Raw genomic sequence first — 19183 nt, forward strand, 5'->3', positions numbered from 1 at the left:
TATCTCTGCAGTAAACTTCGTTCTAGGGATTGTATCTATGCAGTAAGCTTAATGCTGGTACCGTATCTACATTTGGTTCTGGTACTGTATCAATGCAGTAAGCTTGGTTGTATACATATGTTCATACAGACTCCCACCAATCAGACGTTTATGGTCTGTCCTATAGCTAGATGATAAAAGCAGTTGCGAGACTAAGACACTCCAGCTCCTACCCAGCGGGCACGGGTCCTGCCATGTCAGTCTGCACCCCACCAGCTATAGATGGTTAAAACCAGCAACTGTTCTGCCTATATATTGTGTAGCTATCTAGAGCCGGGTCAGACCTCCGGGGGGTGGGGGGATACATTACATTATGCGCCCCGCATGTATACATTATAACGGAAGCAGCAAAACACACGTGGCGTGTGCTTATGTGAGCCGCCAGCAGAGGGCGCTGCGCCGTGTACTGGTCTCTTTCCCTCAGCACACATACTGTCCTTCCTCTCCCGGAAGCTGTGGGCCGCTCTATGACCCGGAAGTCTGCAATGATTGACGCGTCCGTCCGCCAATGGTAGCAGGGAGAGGTCAGTCAGGTGGTTCGCCTGTGTGTGGGTGGAGAACCTGTGAGGTTGTCGGTTGTTCCTGTAATGGCGGAGCGCGGGGACTCCGATGCCGAGCGTTACAATAACGACATTAGGTGAGTGTAGGGGGCGCTGTGAGAGGAGGGCCGTGTGTGGTGGGCTTATAATGGGGCGGGTGGCCCGCTGTGCACGTGTGTGGTACAGGAAGCGCAGGTCATCTCCGGCCGCCCTCTGCGGGGTGTTGTGCTCCCTGTACACCACGGTGGGTAGTAGTGGGCGGGGGTTATAAGGTTGGTTACCCCATAACAGGGGCAGCCTGCAGACACCGCATGGCCCGTGTAGGGCACCAGCAGTTAAAGGGATTGTCCTCAGGTCAGCAGTAGCTGATTGGCTGGGGTCCTGACGACCAGCTGACCAGATAGCCGCAGAGCTATCTGCATGCCCTCCCGGCCACTGATCAGCTGATCGTCAGGACCCCAGCTGATTGGCTGTTGATGACCTACCATGAGTGCGTGGAAAACCTGCTTTAATACATTCCTGTTGATGGACTCTTGGTGGAGGTCAACAGATCCACCGCCGACACATGGCGATCGGCTCCGTCCTGGCCGGCATGCCGATTTATCTCTAGATTCACAATTGGATCCGCCATAATAGACACCAGTGAGATGATTGCTGTGTAAATATCGCCGCTTCGTACAGAGATCAGCGGTGACGGGCGCTGCTCATCACTTCCTGCAGCAGCTGCCGCCAGACGCGGGGCCATTCTTCCACTGGGAAATGCCAACGTTTCTTAATTTTATTTTTTTAGGACTTCCTATTGAAGAAAAATTGTTGGTTGCCCATGGCAACCAATCCCATAGCAGCTTTCATTTTCTCAATAGCCTATGAGGACTGAAAGCTGCGCTGTGATTGGTTGTTATGGGCGACAGACTGTTTTTACTTTAGACAGCTTTATAACTCTCCCCTTTGTCTACTGATCCATCCGACCTCTCACTGACCACCGAACGAGCGGTTGACTCTGGGGGCCACAACCTTGTACTTGGATGAACCGCATGTGTCTATTGTCAGTGAATGCTGGCAAATGGGCTCGTTTAACCCCTTACTAGCTCAGGATGTCTATGTACATCCTAGATGTACGGGATTTGTGTAGTGCAGGCTCAGGAGCCAAGCCTGCGCCATACATGGCTGGTGTCGGCCATCTTTGGCAGCTGATACTTGGCCACACAACTCCGATCAGCGGTCACCTATTTAATCTTTTGAATGCCGCTCTCGCTTATGACAGCAACATCTAAATAACCCTGATCGGAGGTCCTGATCGGCTCCCTCAGGATGAGACTGCCAGGTGGTAGGCAAGGGCCTTCTGGAGGCCCCAAGTGCTGCCGGGTACTTTTACCTATTAAGATGTGCCTGTGGCATGTCTTACTATGCCAGCATGAATACCATATACTGTAATATTAGAGTATAGGATACTTTAACGTTAAACATGGGAAAGTTATTATTTTGTTTTTTTAATAAAAAATGTTAAAACTAAAAATGAAAACTTGATGGCTTGGACCTTCACAGACACAATGTTCTGCTTTTAGTCACTCTGGTGTTAAGAAAAAAAAATCAACAAATGCAATTAAAAAGTTGTATGTACTAAAAAAAAAAAAAAAATGGTACATTAAATAGTGACATTCAAAAATATAACTGGTCCTGCAAAAATCATGCGCTGAAATGGCTACATTGATTGCCGGGGTCCCGAGCGACGGACCCCACACCATTCACTGTTGATGGCCTATACGGAGGCTAGGGCATCGGTAGTGTTCTCCCTGGAAAACCCCTTTAACCCTTTCCAATCCAATTTGTATCCTGGTTTTCCTAGGGGGCTTACTCTTTTTCTGACGTTACACAACGGCGCTATCTGCTGGCTAAAGCCAGAACTGCATGAGGTGACACATTGGATAGACTCCGACAGCAGAGAGGCTGGCAATGTACAGTAAGAGAATCCCGACGGACGTCTTCCAACATCGGAGCTGTACAGCCTTAAATCATAATGTCTTCAGAGGTCAGACAGTGGATTGGAAAGGGTTAAGGGGTTAAACAAGGTCAAAGGGTAACTTGGAATAAGGATGGGTAAGGAAGTGTGCCAAACAACATGCAGATTAATGAAGAATGAGTGAACAGATAACAAATTAACGGAGGGTTACTGTGAACCAAGTGCAATGAAGTCAATGGAAGCCGTCTGTCCCGCGGCGATTCCGAAATGTCAATTTCAAAATGTCATCGCCAGGCAACGGAGCAGGGAAGGCTGTACTGCACATGTGCAGAAAAAAAAAAGCAATGCCAGGTTAGCAGGGCAGCGGGATCTGTGTTGGTTTGTTTCCCCACTTTTCCATTTTAGCTGGACCCCAGTTACAGGAAAAACATCCCCCTGTCGTGGTAGTCACTGGCAGAGCTGATCCGTGACTGCTGGCACCCCGTGTTCACTGGGTTGGATAGTGGAAGTAATACTTCTGCTTGCTTTCTTCACTACATAGAGGTCATTCTGGTAAACCGCCTCTGCTTTCTCCTCTGGGTCCTCGGCTGTAACTAACAAACGAGGATCCCACCTGCTCTAATCCCAAGCTGTGTTTTTACTATTGGTTAGAATTAAAGTCCAGGGCCAAACGTCGTCATTTACAGTGCTTGGTCCTTAAGGGGTTAAGAGGGTTCAGGCCGGTGAGCAGTGGCGCAGCGTCCGTGTGATCTCTGCTTTAGGACTAACTTGCTAGTTGTATGAAGTCCCTTTTTGGTCTAACCCCCTGAGGGCCCGTGCACACCGGCATCAGGGCTTCAGTCAGAACACAGTTTCTCAGTTCTGCCTTTGGAGCAGAAAAAGCTGAAATAGACGTTTCTGGGTTTTTTTCCAGTGATTTCAGTAAGTTTTCAAAAAACAGAAGGTAAACTGAACACTTTGTTTCCTCCTCCTTCCAGTTAGGTTTCTGGTGTTTGTTACTGAATGAACAGGGCTGTACCCTGGCACAGCGGCAGCACACCCAAAGGTGGCGGGTGAAAGGGGACTGTGGGAAGTCCGGATGCCGGTGTCGCAGTAAACCGGGGAAAACCCTCCGGAAATGTCACTTTTTAATTGTAGATTTTTGAATTTGAGTATCCTATAAATCTATTTGATTGTCTTAAGGCCTCATGTCCACGGGGAAAATCGGGCCCGCTACGGATTCTACATGGAGAATCTGCAGCGGGTCCCTCCTGCCCCGCGGACATGAGCGCTGAAAATACGAATAAATAAGAATTTACCTATCCGTAGCGGGCGGGGAAGCTCTGCTCTTCCTCACGGCCGGATCTTCTTTTTCGGCCGGCGGATGAATCCCTCACGCCGGCGGCACGTCGCCGGCACGTCGTCGACGTGCCGCGCGCATGCGCCGGGCACATCCGCCGAGCCGAAGCAAGGGAGATGCGGCCGTGAGGAAGAGAAGACCTTCCCCGCCCGCTGCGGGTGAGTAAATGCTTTAAATTCCTATTTTAGGTCTCCCGCGGATCCGGACGGCTTCCATAGGCTTCAATAGAAGCCCGCGGGAGCCGTCCCCGCGGGAGACCCGCACGGAAATGGAGCATGGTCCAGATTTTTTCATGCTCCATTTTTTTTAAAATCACTTTTATTGACCATCCGCGGGTATTTATCTACCCCGCGGGTGGTCAATGCATCCCTATGGGGTGCGGATCCGCGTGCAGGTAATCCGCTGCGGATCCTAAATCATATTTTGCCCGTGGACATGAGCCCTAAGTGTATTGTTAACCCCTTAGTGACACAACTGGTTTTATCATTTTTCTTCTGTGTTCCAGAGGACATAACCTTCTATTTTTCTTTGAGATCTTGGATTTTGGAAGGACGAGTTCTAGTTTTTATAGCACCATGTATGGCGTGTATCTCTTGCATTGAATAACTCTTTGGCTGGGGGGAAAAAAGCAGTTTCACTTTTATATTTTTGGGGATTTATTTTTACAGCATTCACCATGGGGTATAAGTATTGTTAACGGGCCACTGCAGCGAAAACCCATTTTTATTTGTCTGCCCCCCTCAGCCAATTACACTTCCCTTTAGTGCAGCCCCCTGTCTGATACCTATCAGGCAACATCTTGATGGTGAGATGTTTTTTTTTTTTTTACTTCTACTTTCAAATCAATCCCATGATGCATTAGCGAGAGGCTATACTATTTCTCCCTGCTGGTTGGACAGTTTAATTATCATTACATTATATATTCGCCTAAATAAACTACAGATCCTAATTATACAGTTAAGAGGATGCATCGTGCTGTCCTCTATTATAACTGTGTGACAGGAGCTGAGTGATCATCAGCAGTAAGGCCAGGGGTCACACGAATGCATCTGACAGTGTGTAGACGGCGTGATGTATGCGCGTGGTACTTGGACAGTATTGGCTGCGTTTGCCAGCCATGTACTATCGTGTAGTTTATACGCACTAAGATAGAACATGCTTCAATTTTATTTCTCTTGGGCACGTATTTCGCACAAGCCGTTTGAGTGGCAACATGGCCTCCTATGGCAGATTGCTACAGTGTATTTCCGGCCTAGCTGTAATAGGAGTGTCTGATGCTATTACAGTGCAGACAGACTCAGAAATTGACTAATTTCAGACAGCATAACCCCAAGTAGATCTGAGCTGTCAGAAGTGAGACATGACTATCTGAGGAGGAGGGTCAGATAAAAAGGAAGAGCTCAGGAAATGCCAGCCAACTGATATATATATTGGGGGGATGAATGAAATAAAGCTCACTGGGGCGGTCCGTTACCTTCTACACGTCACTGTCATTATAACACTACCAATTAATTTTAATGGTGCTTCGCAGACCTGAGCTCAAAAATGATGGTGGGTGTTCAAAACCGCCGTACAAATGCCTTTAAAACCGGCGCCTGAACATGTCTTGTTTTTACAAAAACATTTTTTTGTGCTATCACATTCCAAAACCATAGCTCTTTCATTTTTCTGTCAAAATTATGAAGGCATGTTGTTTTTTTTTTTTTTTGTTTTTTGTTTTTTTTCCCATGATGACTTGTAGCTTTTTTTGGTACCATTTTGAGTCACTTTTTAGTCATGTTTTGGGAAATCGACTTAAACAGTAAACAGCTATTTTGGCATAATTTTTCAGGCCTCCCTCACAGACGCTTTTTTACAGCATTTAGCGCCCCCTTTTCAGCACTGCGCTAAACGCTGTACAACGCTCCCACGCTCCCATTCATTTCAATGGGGCGGCTCACACAAGCGTCAAAACGCAGAGTCTACAACAGCAATGCATGTCCTATCTTTGGCATAATGCACGCCAGCGCAAAAAACGCTGCGCTTACTGCAAACTCCTGTGTGAGGGAGGCCTTACTGAGCTGGATAAAAATGGCGTAATTTTTTATAGTGCTGCTTGTTACTTGCCTATATTCAAAAAAGGGATTTATATATAACTAGCTGATATACCCAGCTTCGCCCGAGTTAATTTGGTTCTGGTATTTATCTGGTGTTCACATGGAAAATCTTATGAAGTCGTGGTTACTTTAGAGATACCGAGGAAAAACATATGTTCACCATTTTGCATAGTTCTCTGCGTTACCCAGGAAACACCACGGGGAGGTAACCATGCGACGTTTCCTTTATATAAAATGACATCAGGAAGTGAGAGAATTAGATTACGTACATAAAATTTGGACACTAATTCTTTTGTGCTTAGAATTGAATAATCGAGTTGGGACCCATTAGCTTTTCCTATTTATGACATAATCAATGCTCGTGCCAAATTTCCCGTTTCTATGACACCGGAAAGTGAAAAAATTACATTCCGCACGTAAAATTTGGACGCTAATTCTTTTGCGCATAGAATTGAATAATCGAGTTGGGACACATTAACTTTTCCTATTTATGACATAATCAATGCCCGTGCCAAATTTCATGTTTCCATCACATTGGGAAGTGAGAGATTTAGATTATGTACGTAAAATTTGGGCGCTAAGTCTTTTGCGCATAGAATTGAATAATCGAGTTGGGACCCATTCACTTTTCCTATTTATTACATAATCAATGCTCGTGCCAAATTTCCTGTTTCTATGACACCGGAAAGTGAGAAAATTACATTCCACACGTAAAATTGGGACGCTAATTCTTTTGCGCATGGAATTGAATAATGGAGTTGGGACCCATTAGCTTTTCCTATTTATGACATAATCAATGCTCGTGGGCAAATTTCACGTTTCTATGACACCGGAAAGTGAGAAAATTAGATTCTGTACGTAAAATTTGGACGCTGATTCTTTTGCGCATAGAATTGAATAATGGAGTTGGGACCCATTAGCTTTTCCTATTTATGACATAATCAATGCTCGTGCCAAATTTCCCGTTTGTATGACACCGGAAAGTGAAGAAATTACATTCCGCACATAAAATTTCGACGCTAATTCTTTTGCGTTAGTATTGAATAATCGAGTTGGGACCCATTAACTTTTCCTATTTATGACATAATCAATGCTCGTGTCAAATTTCCCGTTTCTATGACACCGGAAAGTGAAAAAATTACATTCCGCACGTAAAATTTTGACGCCAATTCTTTTGTGCTAGAATTGAATAATCGAGTTGGGACCCATTAGCTTTTCCTACTTATGACATAACCAATGCTCGTGCCAAATTTCACGTTTCTATGACACCGGAAAGTGAGATAATTAGATTCCGTACGTAAAATTTGGACACTAATTCTTTTGCCCATAGAATTGAATAATCGAGTTGGGACCCATTAACTTTTCCTATTTATGACATAATCAATGCTCCTGCCAAATTTCGAGTTTCTTTAACACCGGGAAGTGAGAGAATTAGATTCCGTACGTAAAATTTGGACGCTAATTCTTTTGCGCATAGAATTGAATAATCGTGTTGGGACCCATTAACTTTTCCCATTTATGACATAATGAATGCTCGGGCCAAATTTCGAGTTTCTATGACATTGGAAAGTGAGAGATTTAGATTACGTACGTAAAATCTCGACACCAATTCTTTTGCACTAGAATTGAATAATCGAGTTGGGACCCAATTACTTTTCCTATTTTGGAGATAATCTATGCTTGCGCCAAATTTCATGTTTCTACGACCTCGGGAAGTTGGAGAACTTTTGGCGAGTCAGTCAGTCAGTCAGTGAGTGAGTGAGTCAGTCAGTCAGTGAGGGCTTTCGTCTTTATATATATATATATATAGATAGATAGATAGATAGATTATTTTTTTCTTTTTAATTTCCCTACTGTAAATCGCTTAGATGCCGGTCGGTAATGATTGCGGCATCTGCAGGGTTAAATGGAATGGACAAGTGCTCATCTTTTTACTCTTTTTCTAGGAACCCCCCTCCCCCTATGTAACAATTGGAGAGCAAATATGTTCTCTGATAAGGAGGGGCTGATAATGTGAACAAAAGTCCATGTTAACCTTCCCCTCAGATGGGGGAGCCCAGCAAGAGGGCCGCAGGCTCTGCACACAGACTGACCCCTGGCGCTGCCCGGTAGTGGAGAGTGCAGCAGCTCAAGCAAGGAACATGGGACCCCCATTTTCATGATCTGTGTGAACAGATATTTACTTAGGGAGAAGTGCTAACTTGATTCTGGGACAAACTCTTTGAAGAATACCTAACTTCATAAATAACATTTAGCAGAAGCCGCCATGAGTGTGTACATGGGGAATAGCACCATTATACGATATATATCCTGTGTTTGTCACCATCTTCACCGCTCCGCAGGCTGTATATCTGATTCTCACTTCTCTCAGAGCTGGTTGAAGACGTCTTAGCTGTTATGTCCTCTATACACTATGCACAGACAAACATGCAGATTCTTCTGCAGACACATCATCGTCATGTAGGATCCTGTACAATAGTACTGAGCAGTTGAGATGTAAATAAACAGCAGATCACTCATTAGCTTGTCCTTGATTTATTTTGGGTCCATCAATAGGAATGTTTGCACCCTTCCAGATTTATGTTCAGAGATTGTGCGCACAATGGAAGAGATCACACGGAGACAAGACTGTCAGTGTAGAAAGTCTTCCTGACTCTGTTTATTAGTAGGCGTATAGCATCTTATATAGCATGATGAGTTACTTGCCCTTTATGGGCAGCAGGAAGCAATACGTGATTGGAAATCAAAGCATGGGATTGGGTGGTCCAAACATGGTCTTTTTCCATCCGGTCCTGCGTGAGCTTCTGTCGTCATGGACGTCCGACATCACGTGGTTTCAGATGAAAAACGGCGACATCTTAGGTGTTCGATGGAGGGGGCAGGGGGGAATGAGCAATGTGTTGTCAAATGACGTCCGAGGGTTATTTGCAGGTAAAAAAATGTGCCCTGAGGTTATGAGCGTGTTTCTATCAAGCTGCATATTCTGATAACGGTTAGCAAGCACATTCCATTCGCTGGCTCAGGAGGTGAAATAGACATTTTACCTAGGAGATATCTATCCTCCACAAACCCCCCTTGAAACTGTCTGTTTCACTAACTGTCCCTACACTACCCCACAGTCCTCACCGGTGGACCCTCCTCAGCATCTCAAATCGAGGCAGGCCCTTCGAGCCAACCAAGGCAAGCCCTCCGAGCCAACCACAGGTTTTTCACAGCCCTTGCGACTGGACCACAGCTAGCCTGGGTCCCCTGTAGCCACTGACTCATTCCAAGGAGGGTGATCTGGCCCTAAGGCTGGAGTGTGTTGTAGACAGGGGTCAAGAGGCTTCAAGGGGTTATGAGTCTTGTTCACTTTCTCTGAGGACACATTCAGCAGGTTCATGGTGGGAGCAGCGCTGGCAGCAGTGGTTTCACAGCTCCTCTGGATACAGGGCATTACACAGCAAGCTACAATGATAAAGATAATTAATACATAATAGAGATCCCTATTTGGGTTAGGATCTTCTGCCACCCGGTCATCCATGAGAAATACTGATCCCAAGGGTCAGTTTTCCCTGAGTTTCACTTGAGCTCTTCTGACAGGTCAGACAGCTTTAATGGCAATGGTTACTTTGCCCGTAGGTCCCGTATTATCTGTAATATAGGTGCAACAGGTCTCACCAAACATCTTACACACACCACCTTTTTCTGCCAAGAACATTTCTAGAGCCATGCGGTTCTGGAACGTCATAGAGGCAGTGGGTCCTAGTTGGTCAGGAAGTCCCTGTAAGGCATCTCTCGTGTAATTTACAAATCTCTGTTGGTTATAATAGATCTAGTTTATCCAATCTACGTTTTTATTAACAGTGACAAATGGTAAATAATGACTCCCATCCTTCTTTAACCTGATCCTTGGCCTTGTATTCATCTGGCACCTCCTTAGGCACCCCTATGGCATCTAGGTACACATGGGGGTCGAAGCTACCGCCTGGGGTTTTGGCTTTTTTTTTTTTTTTTTTGTTCGGTATGGGGGTTCGTTCTCTGAGGCATCTGTATTGTCGGGTAGTCTGTGTAGGGGCATTAGGGCCTTCTGAAGGGCACATTCTCCATGTCTGAGTGTTTCAGTGATTCTCCTTCTCCTCTGCTCTCATAAAGTTCAGTGAGCAGGATAACTCCTTCTTCTACATCTTATGTTACTGAAGATGTGCATCACTTAACATGTATTGAACAGCAAGCTAGGAGGAAGGGAGACCCCTAGTGGCCAGCATTTTGTAATTTTTAAGTCACATTGACTATCATATTAACACAAGGATAGGTCATCAATAGCAGATTGCTGGGTCCCACCGCTGTCAGTACAGCTGCGGCGGAGGTTGGCGGTGGAAGCATCACTCAATGAGCATGAAGCCCTGTATGATACTTCTGGGGTTCAGTAGTCCTGCTCCACACCTCGGCCGAGCAGATCTGTTTTAGGACTGTGAAGGACAGACCCATTGACTATATTGGGGTCTGTTTGGTTCTTGACTGGGCTTCCAGCGTGCTACACTGTTTCTAAACCGGATTCAGCAACAGACCCCCCAGCTCTGATGGAACGAGCGCTGCTCTGTAGATTAAAAGCAGCTTAGTAGAAATTTACCAGCTCAGCCCAAATGATTAATTTGATATTCTCATCCAGGCATGTATAGACCCAACAGCAATAACATTAACCACCGGCCTAATATTGTGACCCTAAAAAACCCAAACCAGTAAATCTGCACATCTGTAACTTTCTGAACATTGAACTCTCAATACTGAATTAACGCTCTTGTTTTATTTCAGGATGGCGCAGCAGCAACAGCCAGCGTTGCGATTTCGTGGCCCCACACCGCCACCCGCTGCTGTTCTGAGAGGTCCTCCTCCGCTTTTGCGTCCACCACCTCCTTTTGGAATGATGCGGGGGCCTCCACCGCCTCCACGTCCTCCGTTTGGGAGACCTCCTTTTGACCCAAATATGCCACCAATCCCCCCACCGGGTGGTATTCCTCCTCCGATAGGTCCTCCCCATCTTCAGGTGAAAACAGTAAAACTACTTCAGTTTTTTCATAGGAGCCTTTTAAGATGATGATTTATTTATTGATTTTTAATCTACTGTGCTTGTGAAAAAAGACTATGAATTGCAGATTTTACTTGCTTCATATGGGGGTATACATTTTTGAGCACCCAGCACATTTGCACTGTGGCCGAGGTGCTTTTGCAGGCATTCGTGCATTTTTCTGTACTTTTTGCGCAGGCAGGGCATGCTCACATGGCGAGGGACACACCCCTTCCCTAATTTTAAAAGGCCTTTTAACATAATGAGGTCAGATGTGTTCTATTTGCCACAGTTTTGCACTGTATTTCACGCATCCACTTGCGTATCTCATGCGCATTTGCGCACCCCTTTAGATGTCTATGGGCCCCTTTAGTGGGCAGATGCGCACAAAATAGAGCATGTTCTATTTTTTTTTTATTTTTTTGCTTGCGCAAAAAAGGGAAATTGGAGCGAACCAATTCAAGAGGTAAATTTTAAATCAGTGGGTCCTATTCACTGCATATTGCACGCACAAATACACCCATGTGTAGGAGTCCTAGAGGGGATCCTATGGGTAAAAATCTAAGCACATACTGCGTTTTATAGAATACAAAAAAACATACCAAAATGTCAAACACTGCAAATAAAGAACACTGTTCATAGTGCATTTTATATCTCAATATAGACTTCTAGCAACCATCTGGGTGTGAGCATAAAAGATGGAAACCAACCCGCACCCCCGTGATTGATAACGCTGTGATGAAACCACACTGATACTAATCTCTCCAGTTGCTTCCATTATATCAACGTCATTTAGTTGCGCTGTTGGCATCTTGTACTCCGACTACTTAAGGTGCCGAAACGGCAGTTTTTTACCCCCACGTCGTTCTCCATTCACAGTATGCATCTAGATTCTTCTGTCCCACCAATTAAAGTGACCCTCTGGGATTGGATGTACAAAGATGGCAAAACTGCTTCTGACTACCTGGTGCACACGGTGCATTAGTATGCATCATTACTGTAGGACACTACACCTGCTTTGATTGATCGGTGCTGCCCACATGAATATTGCTGACCAGAGATGCATGTAGTGTCTTAGACTACTGATGCATACCAATGTACACCGTGCATCAGACAGCCAGAGATGTTGTGTGGCCATCTTTTTGTGCATTTTAATATAGAACTGTTTTGTAATGTTTTTTTCTTTATTGTCTTAATTACCCAGCGACCTCCTTTCATGCCCCCGCATATGGGAAGTATGCCACCTCCTGGAATGCTTTTCCCTCCCGGAATGCCACCTGTGTCTTCACCCGCCGCTGTATCTAATCCCAGTCCAAACACTGCTCCTACTCAAGCCCCGACTTTGCCTCCAAATGAGGAAATCTGGGTGGAAAACAAGACCCCAGATGGAAAGGTCAGTACACCCCTTAGGTTTATACGCCCTGAGTGGTAAGCACCATTCTTCTAACTGAATTACCATACCGACACATGGCTTCTCCTCCTATCCGTACCAGTTGGTAACATCGCACCACCTATATCTAGCTTAGAAGGAGATTTTTTGTAATAAAGCATAGAATCTGTAGTTCCTTAGTAGGAGATTGTACAGTATAACATATAGTATTGCCTTTGCACATTGATGGTCTCTAAAATCACTGTATGTTACGGCCATCCTTTTCATAGCATTTCTTAGACATGTTTGCATGTTCAGTGAGAAGCCTTTTCTGTGTATTTAATCCTTCCTCTTTCTTTAGGCTTATTTCTACAATGCTCGTACTCGTGAGTCTGCATGGACTAAGCCCGATGGTGTGAAGGTCATTCAGCAGTCAGAGTTGACTCCATTGATGACGGCCCCAGTACAGACTCAAGCTCAAGTAGTCCAGGCTCAAGCCGCACAAGTTCAGGGACAAGGTCAAGTGCAGGCCCAGGCTACTCATGCACAGGCCGTCTCAGGTGCCTCTCCAACTACATGTAGTCCGTCACTAATGGTGTCTTCATCTGCTGTCTCATCTAGTCAGTCTACTGCAACGAGTACTAGCACATCGACCTCTATCTCACAAGTTGTGCCTAGTAAGTATGACTTGCTTCTCACACATTCTAAGTTTCATTAATTTTTTTGTGGATTAGATAACAGCTTGAAATTATTTTATTTAGTGGATGGGTGGGAGGTTCCTGGGTAGTCTATAGTGGTCTTAGTGTGGTATTGTGTTTTGGGGGTTATTATCTTTATGCCTAGGTGATTAGAACCCTGTGATTATGTGTATAGGTAAGAGATGTAACCTTGAACATCATTTGATGTACAGGCTATGGGGGATAACTTTTTTTTATTTTTTATCCTTTTGTCCAGCAATTTTAACCAGCTGTTGTTTTGTCTATTGGAAACTTCTTTAACAGGAGATTCAATGCATTGGCTTTACCATCGCCTTTGGGCACATTCTTTTCATTCTGTGTATTTGAGCTATTTGTGTGGAGTAAGTGTATTGATCCATAAAGCTATCCCTTTTACATGTGAGCCCCCCCCCCCCCCCCCTTTATAGATCCTCAGGGGAGATTTGTTTGTGTTATGTGTATTATTGCACATGATGATTATTTTCTAGTGGCAATATACACTCCCCCTTCCTTACTCCAGCAAATGTATTCCATAACCTACTTCATACATTTGTTTCCCGCTGTCCTAGTGTTAATTCTGGGAGATTTTAATAATTGTTTGGATAGATTTAATATAGGCCCCATAGTGGCTGCTTCTTTCCCAAGTGATTTCACATGCTTGTTAACAGAATTAGGGTTATGTGACTTGTAGAGGTTGAGAAACCCAGAAGTTTGACAGTATTCTTGTTCTAGTACACGTAATACACTTTCCAGGATAGATCTTTCGATACGTACTCCATGTATACTTCTTTATGCTCACGGAATAGAATATGTACCGTAAACTGTGTCAACCACTTCGCTTGTTGCCAACCATAAATAGTAGGGGATTTGGTTTTGACAGAATTTGGAAGTTTAACCCTTTGCAATCCAATTTTGGATTCAGGGTTTCCTAGGGGGCTTTCTCTTTCTGCCATTATACAATGGCGCCATCTGCTGGCTAGAGCCAGTGCTGCGGTATGGGATATGCTGGAGAGGCACCCAATAACAGAGCGGCCAGTAATCTACAGTTAGAATACCCTGCCGTACGTCTTCCGACATCAGAGCTATACAGCCTTCAATCAGAATGTCTTTAGACGTCAGACAGTGGATTGGAAAGGGTTTAAATCCCTTCTGGTTAAATGTACTTGATAGTAATGCTAGAACAATAAAGGTTTTACTGGACTTTTTTCGTATAGATGATTCCTCTGCAGTGTTTATAGTGTGGAATGCTATGACGGCATTTATGCATGGGCATTATATACAGAAGATTAGCCTACATAAGTCAAACTCTCGGGATACTGGAAAGAAGCACAGTTCTATCTCCAGATCATGTGAGGGTGGTATCGCCCAAAAAATCAGCGTGTCTTTATGAAGCTGACATTTTTTGAGGAAGAGACGCTGACGGTAATTGTTTAGCTTCTAGAATGGAAGCACAGGGATCACCATCTTTGTGTCAGCATTGGGAAGACTGGATAATTCTTTGGTTATAAAGGAAATGTAATTTTTCCTCTAATTTAAAGATCTGTGTACTTCTAAGTTTAGTGTGGATCACGAGAATCTTCATGAGTATACGGCTCGGATGCAGTTGCCAATTCTGTCAGATGAGCATCTAACATGCTACTTTTTGATCCTTTTGACATTGAATGAACTCGGTGATGCAGTAGCAACACTCCGGAATGAAAAGACGCCCACGTTGGAAGGTCTTCCAAATGTAATGTTTTTAAAACGTTACGTTTACTAATTGCTTTTAATGAATCATTGCATGGAGGTATACCTCATCATCAGCGAGACATGCTATAGCTGTTTAGATTCCGAAACCAGGACAGGATTTGACTCTTCCTGATTCCTACCATTTAATGTCCTTGTTGACCACGGATGTAAAAATCCGGCGAAAGTACTCTTAAAAAGATTACTTTTGGCTACAACCCGTTTAATACATGAAGATCAGTCAGGCTTTAGGCCAAATTGACCACTAATGATTTAAGGAGGTTATATTTGACTCTTCTGGCGGACCACTGAGTTTGTGGGGGCAAGGCTGTATTTTTCTTTTTCACTTGACGCTACCAAATGTTTTGACAGCGTTCGGTGGAATTATTTTTGGGCTATTGATAGGATGGGTGGGAAATCTTTGGCATAGGTTAAATGGCTTTATTCAATGGCAGGGGTATCAGGGTAAATAACCGTATTTCTGAGGAAATTATATTGGAGAAGGGGACAAGGTGGGGGTGTTCCCTTTCCCCTGTTCTCTTTGCTTTGGCAATAGAGTTCCTGGCTGGTTTGATAAGACAATCCCCTGATATAGTTGGATTGCGTTATGGAGAAATGGAACAATGCATTTCACTGTAATCATATGAGTCATTTTTGTATACAGGGGGGGTTGGGGGCGCGTCATTAAAGGCCCATTTACACATAACCATTATCGCTCAAAATTCGATAGAGATGAACGAATTTGAGGAATGTTAATTTTGTTCAATGTAAATGCGAAAAAAAATTGCTCGCTTGTCGTTCGCGGTTGTTAAAGCTTGCTTTGTAGTCGGCTTAAAAAACCTTCTTGCCTTGCTGGCTTCTCATACTGTGTAAATGCTCTCTGCTCAGCGTTTCCCGTAGAAGGTTGATCACTGAGCGAGAGGCGGTCGAGAAGCCCTCAATCCAGCGGCAAGACTTTCTCTGTAAACGCGCTGCGCGAGCGTTCGTGACCTTAGCAGGGACGTCAGCCCTCCTGCAGTCGTTTAAAAGACTGTCACCCTGTGTAAAAGAGCCTTTAATCTATGGGCCCTATTATCTCCATTTGTTATGCATCTATAGGATTAGAGTTTTACTATTAGATGGGGCAAATCTGTCATTCTCTCCTTAGACCTTTACCCGCAGATATTCCATTGGAACATATGCAATTACAAATGGTAAAATAATTAAAATACTTTGGAGTTGTGGTATCTTCTAGACCTCAGGATTTTATTTCTGCTAACTTGATCTTGTTCTAAAACGTTTGTATTAACCCCTTGAGTGGCACGCCCGGAAATTTTCCGGGACGAGCTCCACTGCTCATAGTGACATAGCCTGGAAGATTTCCGGGCTATGTATCACTATGGGAGCTGCAGAGCACAATGCCACAAGCTGTGACAGTGTGCTCTGCCTGCACAGACCCACAGAGAACAAAGCAAGGGCTTTGAAAAACCAGCAGAAGATATTGCCGATATGTCGGCAACCTCCTGCTTTGTTTACAGGTTGCCATAGAGACCATCGGCTTGTCAGAAGCAAGCCGATGGTCTCTGTGGCAGGGAGAGCTTGGTGCTTGGCTGTCAGAGGACAGCTAGGTACCAGCTCTTACAGCAGAGATCAGAGAAAACCTCCGATCTCTGCTGTGTTAACCCTTTACATGCTGCAGTCTATGTGACTGCAGCATGTAAAGGGCTGTCACTGCAGCATGTAAATGGCTGTCACCATCGGACCCCTGGAATGTGATCAGGGGTCCTGATGGGTCCCTGTGGAAGTCCCCTAAAGGGACAAAAAAAAAAAATTAAAAGAAAAAAGGTAAAAATTATTTAAAAAAAATAATAAAAACACTTGTCTCCCTTTACTTTGTAAAAAATCAAAAATACAATCACACATGTGGTATCCGTGCGTCGTAATGACCCAGAGAAGGAAGTTAATACATTATTTAACCCCTTAATGACATGGCCCCTTTTTTTTTCCCCCCATTTCATTTTTTCCTCCCCCCTGTTTAAAAAAATCACAACTTGTCCCGCAAAAAACAAGCCCTTATATGGCCATGTCAATGGAAAAATGAAAAAGTTATGGCTCTTGAGACGCAACTGCAAAATTAGTTGAAATTCAATGATTAGATCATTTTAAAAACCCTGCCCTGGTGGGCACGACAGGGTGGTAGGAAACCCGCCACTCAAGGGGTTAATGGAAGCAAGGTCGATAATTGGCAGGGGAAATATTAAAATGGTTCTAATGCCACAACTTCTTTTCCAAATATTTTTTTATTGGATTTATAAGAAATTTCCCAAGACTTACAGTTGTATCAAGGATTTCTGCAACATACATTGTATATACAAAAAAACCTTATGCTCAGCTGATAAGCATCTATGTTATTGAAATAATGATACAGAAGGAAATTTAAAGTTATGTAGCGTTTCTTTACATGATATTTGTTAAATCCAGGTAACCTTGGAGATAAGAATTGAATCATAACTTAAAGATGTTCTGTCACTAAAAAAGAAAAATGCTCTACTTATCTATTCCTCCCCCATCAGTCTACTTACCAGATCTTCACCTCCCTTATCTTCTCCTGTCTCCTGCAGTCTGGGGGATCACTTTACCTCCACTTGCCTGATTCTGCTCCTTTCTGTGAGGTTACAGGTTGGCAGTCTGGGTCACAGCTCACAGGCCAGCAGGGGGACTGCCTATCTTCTTCAGAGATTGCTCATGCGAGCTGTCTCTGAAATAGATTACAATTCCTTCCTAGGCAGTGAAGCTACAGCACAGGGACCTGACCTTCACTGACCCAGCAGGAAGGAGTTTGTGATAAGCAGCCCTCATAACAAGCTGGTCCTAGCCTGCAGTGAGCTGACCAGGGGCACTGGAGAAGCTCAACCAGGAGAAGATGTGATAAGGAGACAGAGAGGGAAGGAATAGGTAAGTTTAGATAATTTTTTTTTTTAATGCCAAAACCCCTTTAACTAAACATTGTAACACCACCGCATATTGCAGCCATGGGTTCCAGATTGCCACAACTCTTTTTACATACTTCAAAATTCTCCGGTTTGGATTCCATTTAGATATTTCTATAGATTTCATACAATATTTAGGAGTTTATTGTGGAATAAGATGTTTGTTAGAATCAAATTGGAGACCCTTCAAAGGGATAAACCATCTAGGGGGTTGGCAATTCCAAAAGTTTTTCTATATTTTCTGGCTGCCCAACTGCAACAGTTGAAGAAGTGGGGAGAAATAAATGGGGTGAGGTTGAATGGGGGGTTAGTTTCTAAAATGACAGGTTTTATCCCCCCATCCCCAACCACCATAATGGTATGCAAGAGAGAGATGAAAGAGGAAAACACATCCGACTATGACTTTAATACTTGAAATGTAGAATTTAAGCAGATTTTACAACTAGATGGATTTCCTATATACACACTCCCCTTTTGGAGGAGCCCAAAATTTCCAGAGTTGTTTTTTTTAGGTTGGAGGGGGTTTCACCCTGAGAGAAGAAAGGGATAATGTTTTGGATCAAGTACACTCTGGAAGTCTCTTCTGTAGTTTTGAACAATTTACAGAACTTTGTGATGATCCCCATAGTTTCCTCGTCAGGTTCTTTCAACTATTGCATGCATTTGCTGCTCAGGCCCGGTCAGCATCTGTGCTTATGGCTCAACTCCCATTGGTGAACTTTCTTGGGTTTTCTGGAGTTATGAAGGGTGTAATATCTTATTTATATAGAAATGTGCTTTATTTTCAAGAATTCCCAATAAAGGGAAAATGAAAAAAAATGGAAGAAAGACTTGAGTCAAATTAGTGACGCTAAATGGGCCGCAATGTTGTGTAGGATTCCAGTTCTATCTGTACCTGAAGGTCAACTATATCTAGTACATAGTTTATTGTACACCATTAAAGTTGTTTAATATGGGTATTAGATTAAAGTCAAGCTGTTCCAATTGTTACATGGATGGTGCATAATAATGCATACTAGTAATTATTTGGAAATTATAGTACCAGTCTTTCTGGTGGTGCAATGCACCACCCATTTTTGCTACATGCACGTCACACACAGCTCTGCTACGTTGCTTTTGCATATGAGCTGCACGTGATTTACGAACTTCAGCAGTGCACTGAGGAGACATGTTTGCTCGTAGCTTTCGCAGATCTGCTGCATGAGATTTACAAACTTCAGCTGGTGGCTGAGGTGACACCGTGGCTTGTCGCTGTCATGTAAGCTGCATTAGCTTCACGGTGGCGTTGAACCCTCTGTGGTGACATGTTTGCACGACAGTGATGTTTTGTTCCAACGCTAGACAACGTTTGACGATTAGATGAAGGCTGGACTGGTGTTGGCGG

The 19183-nt window shown here is 44.0% G+C and overlaps 1 protein-coding gene across 2 annotated transcripts in view; it reads left to right on the forward strand.

Annotated features, from left to right (window-relative positions):
- Positions 1-555: 555 nt before the first annotated feature.
- TCERG1 (transcription elongation regulator 1) overlaps positions 556-19183 on the forward strand; it is a 57722-nt gene continuing 39094 nt past the window's right edge. For both annotated transcript variants that reach the window (XM_066591259.1, XM_066591260.1), the window contains exons 1-4: positions 556-676; positions 10768-10999; positions 12225-12413; positions 12751-13066. In XM_066591259.1, coding sequence (XP_066447356.1) covers positions 627-676; positions 10768-10999; positions 12225-12413; positions 12751-13066 — 787 coding nt within the window. In that variant the 5' untranslated portion in view covers positions 556-626. The remainder of the gene's footprint in view (positions 677-10767; positions 11000-12224; positions 12414-12750; positions 13067-19183) is intronic.

The sequence above is a fragment of the Eleutherodactylus coqui genome, chromosome 2 (genome assembly GCF_035609145.1).
Source record: "Eleutherodactylus coqui strain aEleCoq1 chromosome 2, aEleCoq1.hap1, whole genome shotgun sequence".
Lineage (NCBI taxonomy): Eukaryota > Metazoa > Chordata > Amphibia > Anura > Eleutherodactylidae > Eleutherodactylus > Eleutherodactylus coqui.